General features: G+C 42.6%; 1 protein-coding gene across 1 annotated transcript in view; it reads left to right on the plus strand.

The window, feature by feature from the left end:
- ATP10B (ATPase phospholipid transporting 10B (putative)) overlaps window positions 1–12817 on the plus strand; it is a 115066-nt gene that overhangs the window by 73700 nt on the left and 28549 nt on the right. The window contains exons 9-15 of the mRNA XM_060240639.1: window positions 177–356; window positions 2245–2852; window positions 3830–3932; window positions 7321–7447; window positions 8982–9166; window positions 10309–10624; window positions 11335–11411. Of these exons, the coding sequence (XP_060096622.1) occupies window positions 177–356; window positions 2245–2852; window positions 3830–3932; window positions 7321–7447; window positions 8982–9166; window positions 10309–10624; window positions 11335–11411 (1596 nt within the window). The remainder of the gene's footprint in view (window positions 1–176; window positions 357–2244; window positions 2853–3829; window positions 3933–7320; window positions 7448–8981; window positions 9167–10308; window positions 10625–11334; window positions 11412–12817) is intronic.

The raw sequence follows: 12817 nt of genomic DNA on the forward strand, positions 1-12817 counted from the left end.
CCCACTTGCTGCATAAGGTGCCTTTTGTGGGGAGAGGAAGGGAAGGAGATTGTAAACTGCTCTGAGATTCCTTAGGATAGAGAAAAGCAGGGTATAAACATCAACTCTTCTTCTTTTGCACAGTGTCCTAAGAATGCAGGGTATTTTTTTTTTTTACTGAATAATATGTGTTTCAGGAAAAGGACGTTACCCCAGATAACAAGCTGTTGATGAAAGTGAGAAATGCATCACGCCCACTGGACTCTTTGACACCGTTTATGTTTTCAGAGACCACGTCTTCCATCACTGACTTTTTTCTCGCCCTGACCCTCTGCAACACTGTGGTGGTCTCCACAGCAACTGATCCAAGACAAAGGGTAATCTCACTTTCGCTGTACTGTTTGGAAAGGAGATTTTTTAAAAAAAGACAAGAAAGCCAGAAGATGCACTGAATTCAATAAAAAGGTTGAAAGCTTTATGCTGACAACTATCTAGAAGGTTGAAAAAAAAAGAAACCTGTTTTAGTCCTGCATAGTTTCCCTTTGCAGAGTTTCCCTTTCTCCAGTAATTCTGCTGAATGTTTTCTCAGCATCTGTCTGCCTTGACATGTCTCTGCCTATCAGCTTGCTCTGGTGGTCCAAAGGAAATGCTAATTTGAAACTGAAACAATATTCTTCTATATTTCTTGATTATGGCTGCAAACATCAATTGATTAACCGGCACGATCAATTGTGGATTAAAAGCATTGCAGTCCAGCAAGCTAATTGCTGTCTTTTCAGAGCAATCTCTGTTTGTGCTATGAAGAGTGCCCATGCTTGTGCATAGGGGTATAGAGCTGAAACTGGGGGGGGGGGGGGGGGGGGGAATTAATATTAGTCATTTCAGCACCTTGTGGGAAATTGCTCAGAACCTGAGGAATAAGCTAGAAGTCCTTCATTCTGCCAAGATTGTGTTTTTTAAAATAATTCCTAGAGGACACTGCTTATGGGGACAGCAAAGTCTGTCAAACCAGGCTCAGAAGTCACCACTTAAGCTAGCAAACCTCAGGCTTTCAGTACTGTGTTACAGATTTGACAAGAACTGTACAAGGACCGAATTATATGAGATAATGAGATTTCCATGCATGAGGTTTCCAGCATTCTTTTTTAAAAGACAGACCACAGTTGGGACTGGTTCCAGGGGACAGGGATAGGAAGCAGTTAAGCCTTCTCCCCAGTGCCATTTTCCTAGCCACAAAACGTAAGCGTACATTTCACCTGCATGTTTGTCTGGAAGGAAAACTGTATCTCATCCCAAAATCTACTGTGCTTGGCTCTAAGAATAGCTTTCCTTTCTCTAAAATGTAGAGGTGGCCACTCCTTTCCTACCTATCAGATAGATAGAAAATGACATTTTGCACATTGGCCTGACTTAGGGATGGGGGAGAGAATCAGAGAAAATTAAGGTAAAGTTATGGACTTCCGTGCCACCAGTTGACTGTTGTATCTTATGGACACTCTGCTAATCGAAGAGCAATCTTGCCCGATTCACCTCCTCCCAGGAAAGACTTAATATATGCAAATCTGATTACTTATTTATCTTACCCAACTAGCTAGTTGGAATCCAAATCCTGGAGATCTGCATCTCGTCTGAGTAGACGATAGTGACCTTGACAACCAGTGTCCTGATTCCAAAGGAAGATGCTTCGTGGGTCGAAGTGTTGAGTTCATCCATTCAGAAAACTTTGATTGACAGCCTTATTCTGTAGAACAAAGAGCCTAGTGGCACCTTTAAAACCATCAAAGGATTATTCAAGGCAAGAGCTTTCATGTGCTCGTACGCTTCTTCGGATACGTGCATGCACGCAAAAGCTCATACCTTGAATAAACTTTTCTTGGTCTTAAAGGGGCCACTGGGCTCTGACTTTGTTCTGCTGCTTCAGACCAACACAGCTGCCCACCTGGATCCAGCCTCATTCTGTGTGTGTGCGTGTGGTTTTATATGTGATAAGAGTAACTATTTATTCAATTATCACAGATTAAAAGGACTTTCAGTTTCTCTTTTCTTCTCTTATACTAAGAATATAAACCAGAAAGCCCCATTCATAATCTATGTCAGATTAACAATCTCCTCATTGTAACCAGCGACATCTCCTGGTGGGTGCTTATTTCCCAAGTGTAGTGTGTGATGTTTTGAAAATGCTCTGGTGGTTTGCAGGCAACCCCTATGCCTTGCTCTCTACAATTTCAGCTTTAATTAATCCAAGCTCCCTCTTTTTTTCTGAAGGTCACTACTCCACCTCTCATCAAACCATCCGGAATTTCCCTGGAGAGAATCCACCAGCTGTTCCAGAGGCTAAAGCTGGCAAGCCTCTCCTATTCTTTCACATCAGCTCAATCTACTTCAGACACAGGAGACAGTTTCAGCACAGAAAGCACCAGAGTCTATGCCAGTTCCAATGCAAAAAATTATTTTCCCACCCAAAGCTGTTCAACCTTAACAGATTATGACAGTTTTCAAGGAGACTCAATAATTCGGGAAGATGTCTCCGGGGCCAGTGAGGCCTGCTTGCATGAGATTTGTGAGACAGATACCGAGGGGTCTTTGCAACCGGAATTTTGTTATGAGGCTGAAAGCCCAGATGAAGCAGCTCTCGTACATGCTGCCTGTGCATACCAGTTTACATTAGTGTCCAGAACCACTGACCAGGTGACTGTGAGATTGCCAGAGGGGACCCTCCTGACTTTTGACCTCTTGTATACTTTGGGATTCGACTCCAATAGGAAAAGAATGTCTGTGGTGGTGAGACATCCCCTGACCAAGGAGATAATTGTCTATACCAAAGGGGCTGACTCGGTCATAATGGACTTATTGGAAGACCCTGCCAGAGGTAACTTGTGCATTAACCGATGAACTGTTGACAAAACATTGCTTGGTTTGCATGAATCATTGGATGGCATTAATCCAATCTGCAAGATTATAATGAAAGCACAAGTGTTAGCTCTCCGAGTACCGCAGCTCAGAGCGAAAAGATGGCAGTTTGTTTAATTGGAGAGTGCTCAGAATGCAGAACAGCCTGATTAAGATTCAAAGGTAGCCTGCATGGATAATTCTATATGTTGTGTGGTAATGGCACGAGAATCTTCCGTGTTGTGATAGCATAACAGGAATGAAGATAGGCATTGCTATCTAACAGTGGACTATTCAGGGAAATGTAAGCACAGTTAAATCCCTTTGCACGATTGAGAGTTGACACTGTGTAGATTTCAGTTTCAGTTTACACGGAGTAAAGACAGACGCAATGTAAAAACAGAACTCAGAGCTGCTTTCTCCTCACTTTGCAGTTATGCTGGCTCAGATCCGTCTGTCCGCTTTGCCCACCTGAAATCAGGCAAGCCGCTTACCTTTTTTTAAGTTGAAATGGGCTATCAGTGCTTTTGTGTGTTTACCTACTCACTCACTGCTTTATTATTAAAAAAGGTAAACTGAAAAAAAAAAACCAGCCCACAAATCTGCTTTGGGAATTAGGATCGAGAGGCTCTTTTTGACATCACAGCCAGCCAGCTACTACAGACTTGCGGCATTATTTTGTTTCCCCAAAGAATGTGGCTCTGGAGAGAAAAGGTACATTTGGAAAGAACACTGAGCCAGTATCCAAAGCAGCCTCGCTATTCCAGAAAGAGGTTATGTCTCTGATTTTGCATCCATTACATGTTTGCACCATAGTGGGCACATAACACATTTACAGATTTGGGAAAAGATAATTGCAGTATTAGAAAACATGCCACTGAGGTGCCCGGTTTGGCTGCTAGGTATGGAATTCTCAGTAGTTGGAATAAGCATCACTCTGCCTGTGTTTCACAGCTACCACCATGACTATGGAAAAAAGGATAAGAAAAGTGAGAGTTCAAACACAGAAACATCTAGATTGGTATGCACGAGATGGCCTGAGAACTCTGTGCATAGCGAAGAAGGTAAGAAGTGTAGCTAAGAAGGTATCTGTTGACTTTAGCCTGAAAAATGTTAAATAATTTTTTTGATTAAGAAAAAAGAAGGCTTTGACAGATATTTCAAGTCAGTTCTCTTGTGGAAAGCTGGCTTTGTATCTGCATTCACAGGCTTGTTTCCTATTCCTTTCTATCTCCTTCCACTGAATTATCTGAAAAACAAGCCCTTTTTTTCCATTGCAGCTTGTAATTATCCTAGCTAATTTTTAAAATTTCAAATTCTCTTATTTTTCTATGATGCATTGTAACTATGTATCCATTTTTATCCAATTCTTCTTTCAAGGAGCTCAAAATTGTGTACATCAGTGTTTCCCATTTGCAGGGTCGTGACCCGGTACCAGGCCACGGAAGCCTCACTACCGGGTCACAAGAAAAGCCAAAGCTAGCCCCACCCCCAGCAAAGCTAGCCCTGTCCCCAGCAAAGCTGGCCCTGCCCCATCTCTGTGTTCTGCAGAGAGGAGCTGGGGTGCCTCTCCTTCCTTCTCCACCGCTCCCAGTGTTTGAGAGAAAAGCTGGCATCCATTGGCACTTTAGACCCATGAAGTGTTCTCCAAGGTATGAGCTTTCATGTGCCTTCCAGTATGTTCTTTTGGGGAGTTTTCCCCAGAAGGCCTGGGCAGCAATGAAGGGTGTGTGTGTGTGTGTGTTTCAGCTGGGAGGGGTGGGGAGTGGGCATTCCAATAGATGGGGTTTTTTACCAAATGACCCCTGGGCAGAATTTTTGCTGGCTGGGGTTATCTGATGGTAAAGAAGGCTTTTTTTTTCCCTTTGGCCACCTTTCTTTCTTTCTTTCTTTCTTTCTTTCTTTCTTTCTTTCTTTCTTTCTTTCTTTCTTTCTTTCTTTCTTTCCCTGCAAGTGATGCTCTGTCTGTATTCTTGGTGCTGGGAGGGGAGAAGCAACAGTGGAAGGGCTTCTAGTGCCCTGGCCCCACTGGAGGATATTCTGGTGATTTTGGGGCATTGTATGAGGGAATTTTGGACTCGATAGTCCACTGGTCTGATCCAACATGGCTCCTCTTATGTTTATGTTCTTTCTTTCCATGTCTTTCTTTTTTTTTCCTTTCCTTCCATTTCATTCTTTCCCTTTCTCTTTTTTTTTCCTTCCATTTTTGCTGAATGAAACGTTTCTGTTCATCATACTGTTGTTGCAGACATAGGAGCTCTGCCAATGAAAAGTTGGCACCCCCAGTTGTAGCCAGGTGGCCTTCTATGAGGTTTCTGTGTGAGTGAGTGAGAGTAAGAGGTTTGGGGCAGAAAGAGATTATTGGAGATTACTGCGATATATCTCAACAGCATTGGAAGAGATGGTACTATGTGTGGGAAATATGTATCTGTTTTGTATGTCCTTTGCAATGTTCTAAAGTTCCAGTTATTATAGGGTTAACACTGTGCCTGATTCCCTATTGTCTGCATGACCTAAGAAAAAGATACTGACTGCTGTCAATCAAGGTCTAGAAGCAGGAAAACCTGTTTTGTTTGTTTGGTCAGTTAGTCAGGTGACTTCCGTTGTTCAGGCAGAAAGGTCAAGAAGGAGGAACTATCCTCCATTAAGCACATGATCTTCTAGTGTAAACAATGGCAACAGCACTTCCAACTGCATACATTGGCCAGTGCTGTTGAGGAAGGGATGTGTAGGTGGTGCAGGCAACTGAACATGGGCATTAGGAGTGCTTGCAAGCTGGAGAAGAATACACAGACAGGTGCATGCAGGTGTGGGGGTGAAAAGAGAGGACCATCCACTTTCCACCCCCATTTTGGCTCAGCATGAGTTTCAGAGAGATTTTTCTGAAAATGAATTTACTTCCAAAGAAGAGGCAGGTTTGGGGGAGTGCCCTGGAAGTGACATCACAGGAAAAGGTGGAGTTTTGGTTCAATGTGCCCCAGAAGTCACATCACTTGGTCCTTGACACCACAGGAAATGACACACTTCCTGTCTCCCGGTTCCACTCCCAAAGTCTCCTGGCTTCACCCTCAAATTTTAGTGGGCCACAAAGGAGAAATGTAAAAATAACCGGGCCGCGGGAAAGAAAAGTTTGGGAAACCCTGGTGTACATGATTCTCTCCACCCCTACTTTATCCTCGCCACAATTCAAGATAGGAAAGGCTGAAACAGAATGACTCTCCCAAGATCACTCAACAAACTTCATGGCTAATTGGGAATTTGAATCCTGAATGAACCGTTACCTTCTATATTTCATACAGGGTGATTAACAGTTATTTAAACTATCTAAAACCTGTGACTATTTTCCCACTAAGACCTGCAGAAACAATTTAATTGTTTTTTAAAATGATATATATTCATGTTTTAGCCATGCCTCTTCTTCAGAAAATGTAGAGTCTGGCAAAGTATGCAGATGAGCTGGGAGTCAGGTGAGGTAATTGGTCTTCCATTCAGCACTCAGTCCCAGTTCTAGGTTCTGTAGGTCCCTAGACAGAATGATTTCCCATGGTCCCATTTATTTGTAGAGAGGGAAATGCTTGTAGGGTGGGACCCACTTTATGCAGTGTTCCCACTTAGAGGAACAGTGTACACATTCATAAGTAGCATTCCTACATTTGGATAAAGATATCTAGAAGCAAAAGAATCCAATGTGCTTACTTCCACATTCCCTCTTTGTATGCAGTACATCAATATACTGTATACAGGCTTTGTCTGTCTCATACTTGGGCATTGAGCCCTAGGTAAATATCCCTTTTTTCCACTTGGCAAAGCAGCCTTTCCACGCTTCAGAATGTCTCATAGGTCGTGTTTAGGGCCACTTCTTGATCAGGGAGAAGCAGGTCATCATCAGATCAAGCAGATCATCTTTGTCATCATCTTCACATGACAAAGAAGACAGTAAGCCGATCTTTCACTGGCACCCTCCTTCTTCCCTCTCCCTCCTTTACTTGCATATTCTGATTTCCTGCTCCCTTTAGCAGTAAACCATGTTTTCGCCATTACAGCCAGAGTAGCAAATTATGGTTTGTACCAATCAGAACTGGAAGCCATGGACAAGCCATGTTTTTTAATTTGTTTTGAAGGGAAGGCATAAGTAACAGTTTGCCAGTTCAATTGCCATGGCAAATTATGGCTTCCTGTGAACCAGGAAGGGAAGAAAGGGATCCCAGTACATGGGGAGGAATGAATGTGACAACTTAGACTGGTTTATATAAACCTGAGTCACCTAATGATTTCTGATCATACAATAGCATAGTAGTTGGTACAACGCATCCAGTACTTGCATTAACTAATGCAATAGGTCTTAAGACAAATATATAAACCATCTAAACCCAAAGGAAATGTTTAGTAACCCAGCATGCTGCTGAAATGCATAGTGACTTTAGTTCCTGAAATCTTAAGTATTTGTTGTAGGTCTTAAGTGAAGATGACTTTCAGAAATGGGTCAACTTTCGTCGTGAGGCAGAAACAGCAATTGACAACAGAGAGGAACTATTAATGGAGACAGCACAACATCTGGAGACTAAACTCACTTTACTAGGTATTCTCTAAAAGATATTTGGAATTCAAGAATAGTTGATACCTTTCTGATGATTGTACCATAAATCAAGCTCACAACAGGAAATAACAATTCACCATGACATGCTGTGGTTTTGCCTCTAAGATGATGAGATACAGATCAGGGAGCAATGACTGGCCAAAGAAGCTGATAAGAGTGCAGGCCCAACTACGCCCATAACAAAGGATATGGGCTCCCTCATTCCTCTTGAAGAGCACCAACCATGGTGCATGTTGGCCATCCATGATTTTTTAAGAAGAAACCTGAACTTCAGATATAGTAACCACTACTATTATTCAGCTGTTGACCTCTTCTTTCAAAAGATGTTATTTTTCTTACAATTATTAATTAAATTTAGTATTCATTTAGCCTTCAGACCTTCCTTTTGAACATCTCATGCAAGGAAATGTAATATACCACCTTCCTTTGACGAGATGAGGAACTGACCTGCTTAGTAAATGTCTTTCAATTAAACTGTTCAACTGTCAGTTAAGTTCTGTGCCTTTATTGTGATGATGTGACCATTATAAAACTACAGGTAATGACTCAGAGGCTTATTGGAAGAAAATGTAAAATCACTACTTGTCCAGTCCTAAGCACAGAGGTGCAATCACTGGCACAAGCTGTGTGGATAAGCAGCTGGTTCTGAACTAAGTTCTGCAGTTTAGGTTTCCCACATAAGAGTTCATGCACAGGAGCTTGAAAGTGCAAATAGTGATTTTGGGGAGGGACAGATGCTCAGTGATAGAGCATCTGCTTGGGAAGCAGAAGGTCCCAGGTTCAATCCCCGGCATCTCCAACTAAAAAGGGTCCAGGCAAATAGGTGTGAAGAACCTCAGCTTGAGACCCTGGAGAGCAGGGGAGGGATGGTGGCTCAGTGGTAGAGCATCTGCTTGGGAAGCAGAAGGTCCCAGGTTCAATCCCTGGCATCTCCAAAAAAGGGTCCAGGCAAATAGGTGTGAAAAACCTCAGCTTGAGACCCTGGAGAGCCGCTGCCAGTCTGAGAAGACAATACTGACTTTGATGGACCGAGGGTCTGATTCGATATAAGGCAGCTTCATATGTTCATATGTTCAAGGTATTTCCAGAGGATGCTGGAGTCTGTTCTGCATAAAGAGAAGGATCTCTGGATCAGAATTCTGCTGCACTATAGTCTGGTCAGCACACTGTTGCAAATTGTGATAATTCAGCTGTCAACATGAAGTAAAATAATATCCGATGGTGGAATGGTGACATTTGACATTTCAAACTAAATTAAGTCTTGGAGATACTTCATCACATAGCAATTTCTTAGTAAGCATCCAAATGTTGCCTGTCTGGAGAGTATGAGAAGAAATGTGTTAACTTTCTTTTGTGTGCCTTTTATTGCTTTGTTTTGTTCAGGGACTTATTGGCTTACTGAATCCAACAGTACTATGGTGAAAAAGCAGAATCCAGTTGTGGTACTTCCTGTCTCTCACACACATCTATTCACAGGCAACAGTTATTTCAGTCTCATTTTCCCCTTTTTCATTAGGAGCAACTGGGATTGAGGATCGTTTGCAAGATGGTGTCCCTGATACAATTGCTGCATTCAGAGCGGCTGGGATCCAGATATGGGTGCTAACTGGAGATAAGCAGGAAACTGCAGTCAACATTGCCTATTCTTGCCAACTTCTGGACCCAAGAGACACTGTCTTTTCCATTAATACTGAAAGTAAGGTAGGGTCCTTACAACAGTAGGTTGGGTCCAAGCTCCCGTGAATGGATTCGTGGAAGTGGGTCTTCCCTACCTTCTCCTCCACCAGAAACCTACCTAGAGTCATTAAAAAAAAAAACCCTGTTGATAATAACAAATGAACAGAGCAATTTACACATTTTAAAACATGGATAGACAAGTAAGAATGAAGATGAACAAGCCCCAGATTAATAAATGCATTTATAAAATGTGGTGGTGGGAAATGTTGTCAAAATACAGCTGATTTAGGGCAATCCAGTAGAATTTTCAAGACAGGAGACATACTGAGGTAGTTTGCAATTGTCTGCCTCTACATAGCAACCTTGAATTTCCTTGGCGGCTGCCCATGCAAATACTAACTAGGGCCAACTATGCTTACCTTCTGTGATCTGACAAGACTGGGCTAACCTGGGCCATCCAGGTCAAAGCTTATAAAATGTACTCGTTGGATAAGCACAATGGGTTGCATTTAATAATTCCTTTCCACCAAGATGCAGCCAGTTACTCCCTTCCACTAAGTTAGAATGGATAAAAGGAGGTACTTCTTCACCCAAAGGGTGATTAACATGTGGAATTCACTGCCACAGGAGGTGGTGGCGGCTACAAGCATAGCCACCTTCAAGAGGGGGTTAGATAAAAATATGGAGCAGAGGTCCATCAGTGGCTATTAGCCACAGTGCGTATTATATATATATATATATATATATATATATATATATATATATATATATATATATATATAATTTTTGGCCACTGTGTGACACAGAGTATTGGACTGGATGGGCCATTGGCCTGATCCAACATGGCTTCTCTTATGTTCTTAAGTTTTCCTCCAACAAAGGAAGATATTATCCATCAAGGGAGCCTTAGTGGAAGGGAGTCATTGGATCCAATCCAATGACTTTCACACAAGTACATTGTTATTATCAATGCTAAAGGCTTGATTAATTACCATGTTGGAAGGTTTCCATAAATGGAAAATTTAGTTATATGCAAAGTTATTGTGCTGCCCAAACAAAATGGCACACTATGAGTTGATGAAAAAGTTAGCAAAAAAAGGAGCAACTTGTGTCGGCCGTTTTATACTGCAAAATAACATGCCATTTTAACAATTATCTGTTCATAGGAGACCTGTGAATCCCTGTTGGATATCACACTGGAAGAAGTGAAGAAAGCTCAAGTCATAGCAAGAACAGTGTGGAACGTGTTGGGTATTAAGTTGTCATTTTCTTGGTCAACCACTGTGACTCCAACTCCTACAGTTGGTCTGGTGGTGGATGGGAGCACTCTGCATACCATTTTCCAGGGACAACTTGAGCATAAGTTTCTTGAACTAGCCAAGTACAGCCACTCAGTCTTGTGTTGCCGGTGTACTCCACTGCAAAAGAGCATGGTAGTCAAACTTGTGCGGAGTCACCTGAAAGTCATGACCCTGGCAATTGGTAAGTAATTGTCCTATAAATGGCCTGATCCTATCAACTGACGTTAGCCACTACTACTTAGCTTGGATTATGAAAATGAATGTGATCTCCTAGATCGCCCTGCTCTACCCACCATTGGCTTAACGATTATTTATGGGGGATCAATGGCATGGAGGGTGTGTTGTCTATCTCTTCCTTGTGTTTGCTCTATTCCGACAATGGATTGCAATTACAATTACAATTGCAATTGTAATTAACAAGAATTTCCATCAATGGAGCATAACATTCTTGCAATCTGCCCTCTACACGGTCCCCCAGCAATGGTATTGTGGGCTGCAGCACAAAGGAGGAGAGAAGAAAGTTGCACACCTCAGATGAAAATCCTTCTGTCCCTTCGGTGTTGCTGTAACTTCATAATTTAGTTAGGTGCAATACCAAGATCCAAAGAACCAAGAAACTAAATCTATGAGCTGGGATAAAACTTGTTTTACATCCAAAGAAGTGGGCACAACACACACACACCATGTCATGTGAGAAATCGTTTTTGAAACCAAAGGGGGAAGGGAGAGAAGAATTCCACTGAGCTAGTGTAAACCTCTTGTAGAAACCCCAAGCTGCTTTTTTGGATCTTGGCCTTTGACACTGAGCAGGATTACATCTCAAGACTGAAAAATAGGTTGAACTTGACATTTAAAAGTTGTTCTAATCACAATGCTTTTATTCTGTTTTAGGTGATGGTGCAAACGATGTAAGTATGATTCAGGCAGCTGATGTTGGAATTGGCATTTCTGGACAGGAAGGAATGCAGGTATGCGTGATAATTTGATAATATTCTTTCATCTTTGACAGCTTTTGTTCAAACATTTATTGTCAGTGTTCAAAATTTATAAGAGTCTGTTCGATATATAACATGAATTTAAGTTAACACTATTGTGTATTGACATTATACTCCATTATCCATGGTGAAACCCAGGTGAAATGTCCTATATTTGCAATTAATCAAAATGTCTACATCCTTGTTCGTATGATTTATTTAAGCATATGACACATCCTTAAAGCAAATATCGAAAGCTGGAAATGCTGCTCTGACTCACTTATTTAGCACAATAATCTTAGGATGTGCAGAGCTCTGATTCCGAGTAATTGCTACTAAGTAGCTAAGGAGACCAGTGAACCCATAGCTAGTGTCGCACCCTGCAGCCACCAATGACATGCCGACTTCTGCCATTCAGAAATGGGAGGAGTTGGTTCACTCTGGTCCTCCTCCTCCCAGATGACTGACCCTCTCTGCACAACCAGGGTCACTGGCTATGCTTCCTCCTTGGCCTGTTGTCAGGAGCATACTTTTATATGCCACCCTTTCCTGTCCCTTGTCCACCCACTGGGTTCCCACCCTGTCTGTCTGGCCTGGGTACCCTTATAGGCCCAGGTGATGATTCCTCCCCCTGGTCTTGTGGGCCAGTAGTCTTATGAGGAACCCTTATTAACTTGCTAGGTGCTCCACACTTTGCCTTATATTCTCCTCCCTTTACCATTTCCTTCTTCCTTCCTTCTGGCAACCCCCATATCCTCACCTTTTCCTGTTTCCTTTCCTCCTTCCCATGATGTGGGGCAGGGATATGTGGGATATTGGCATTGTTTATAACATGATGTCACTTTAGGGAAAACTGGAAGTGATGTCACATTTCTCTAGGAAATCCTCCAGTGATGTGATATCACATCACAGACAACACCTGCAATTCTGTTTGTTTGTTTTTCTCCCACTACCTGAAGGAGCAATGGTGGGAAGAGCTGGTCGCTGATGGGAGATCTCACACCACAGTGGGAGACCTGACAATCCTGCTTCTTGCCCACCAACCAGCCTACCTTTTATCTATCCTCTATCTTCAGTAGGGCCATCCCGCCCACTAGGCAAATTAAGCATTTGCCTAGGGCGCCAGGAGGGAGGGTGCCGAATTGGGTTCTCCCCCCCCACACAACACCCAAGACAAATGCCGAATTCAGTGGCAGTGGCAGGCAGGCCACCTCCCCCCAGCACACTCAGAGGAGAGCAGCATCAGCCTTGTGATTTCCCACTTTGGCGGGCATCAGTAGAGTGCTCTCTCCTAATAGAGAGCAGAACGAAGCTTCACTCCCCCTCTCTTCCTGTTCTGGAAGGGAGGGGTGAGCATAGTCTCTTCCTGCTCTCTATTAAGAGAATGGTCTACTGCGATG

The sequence above is a fragment of the Heteronotia binoei genome, chromosome 5, assembly GCF_032191835.1.
Source record: "Heteronotia binoei isolate CCM8104 ecotype False Entrance Well chromosome 5, APGP_CSIRO_Hbin_v1, whole genome shotgun sequence".
Lineage (NCBI taxonomy): Eukaryota > Metazoa > Chordata > Lepidosauria > Squamata > Gekkonidae > Heteronotia > Heteronotia binoei.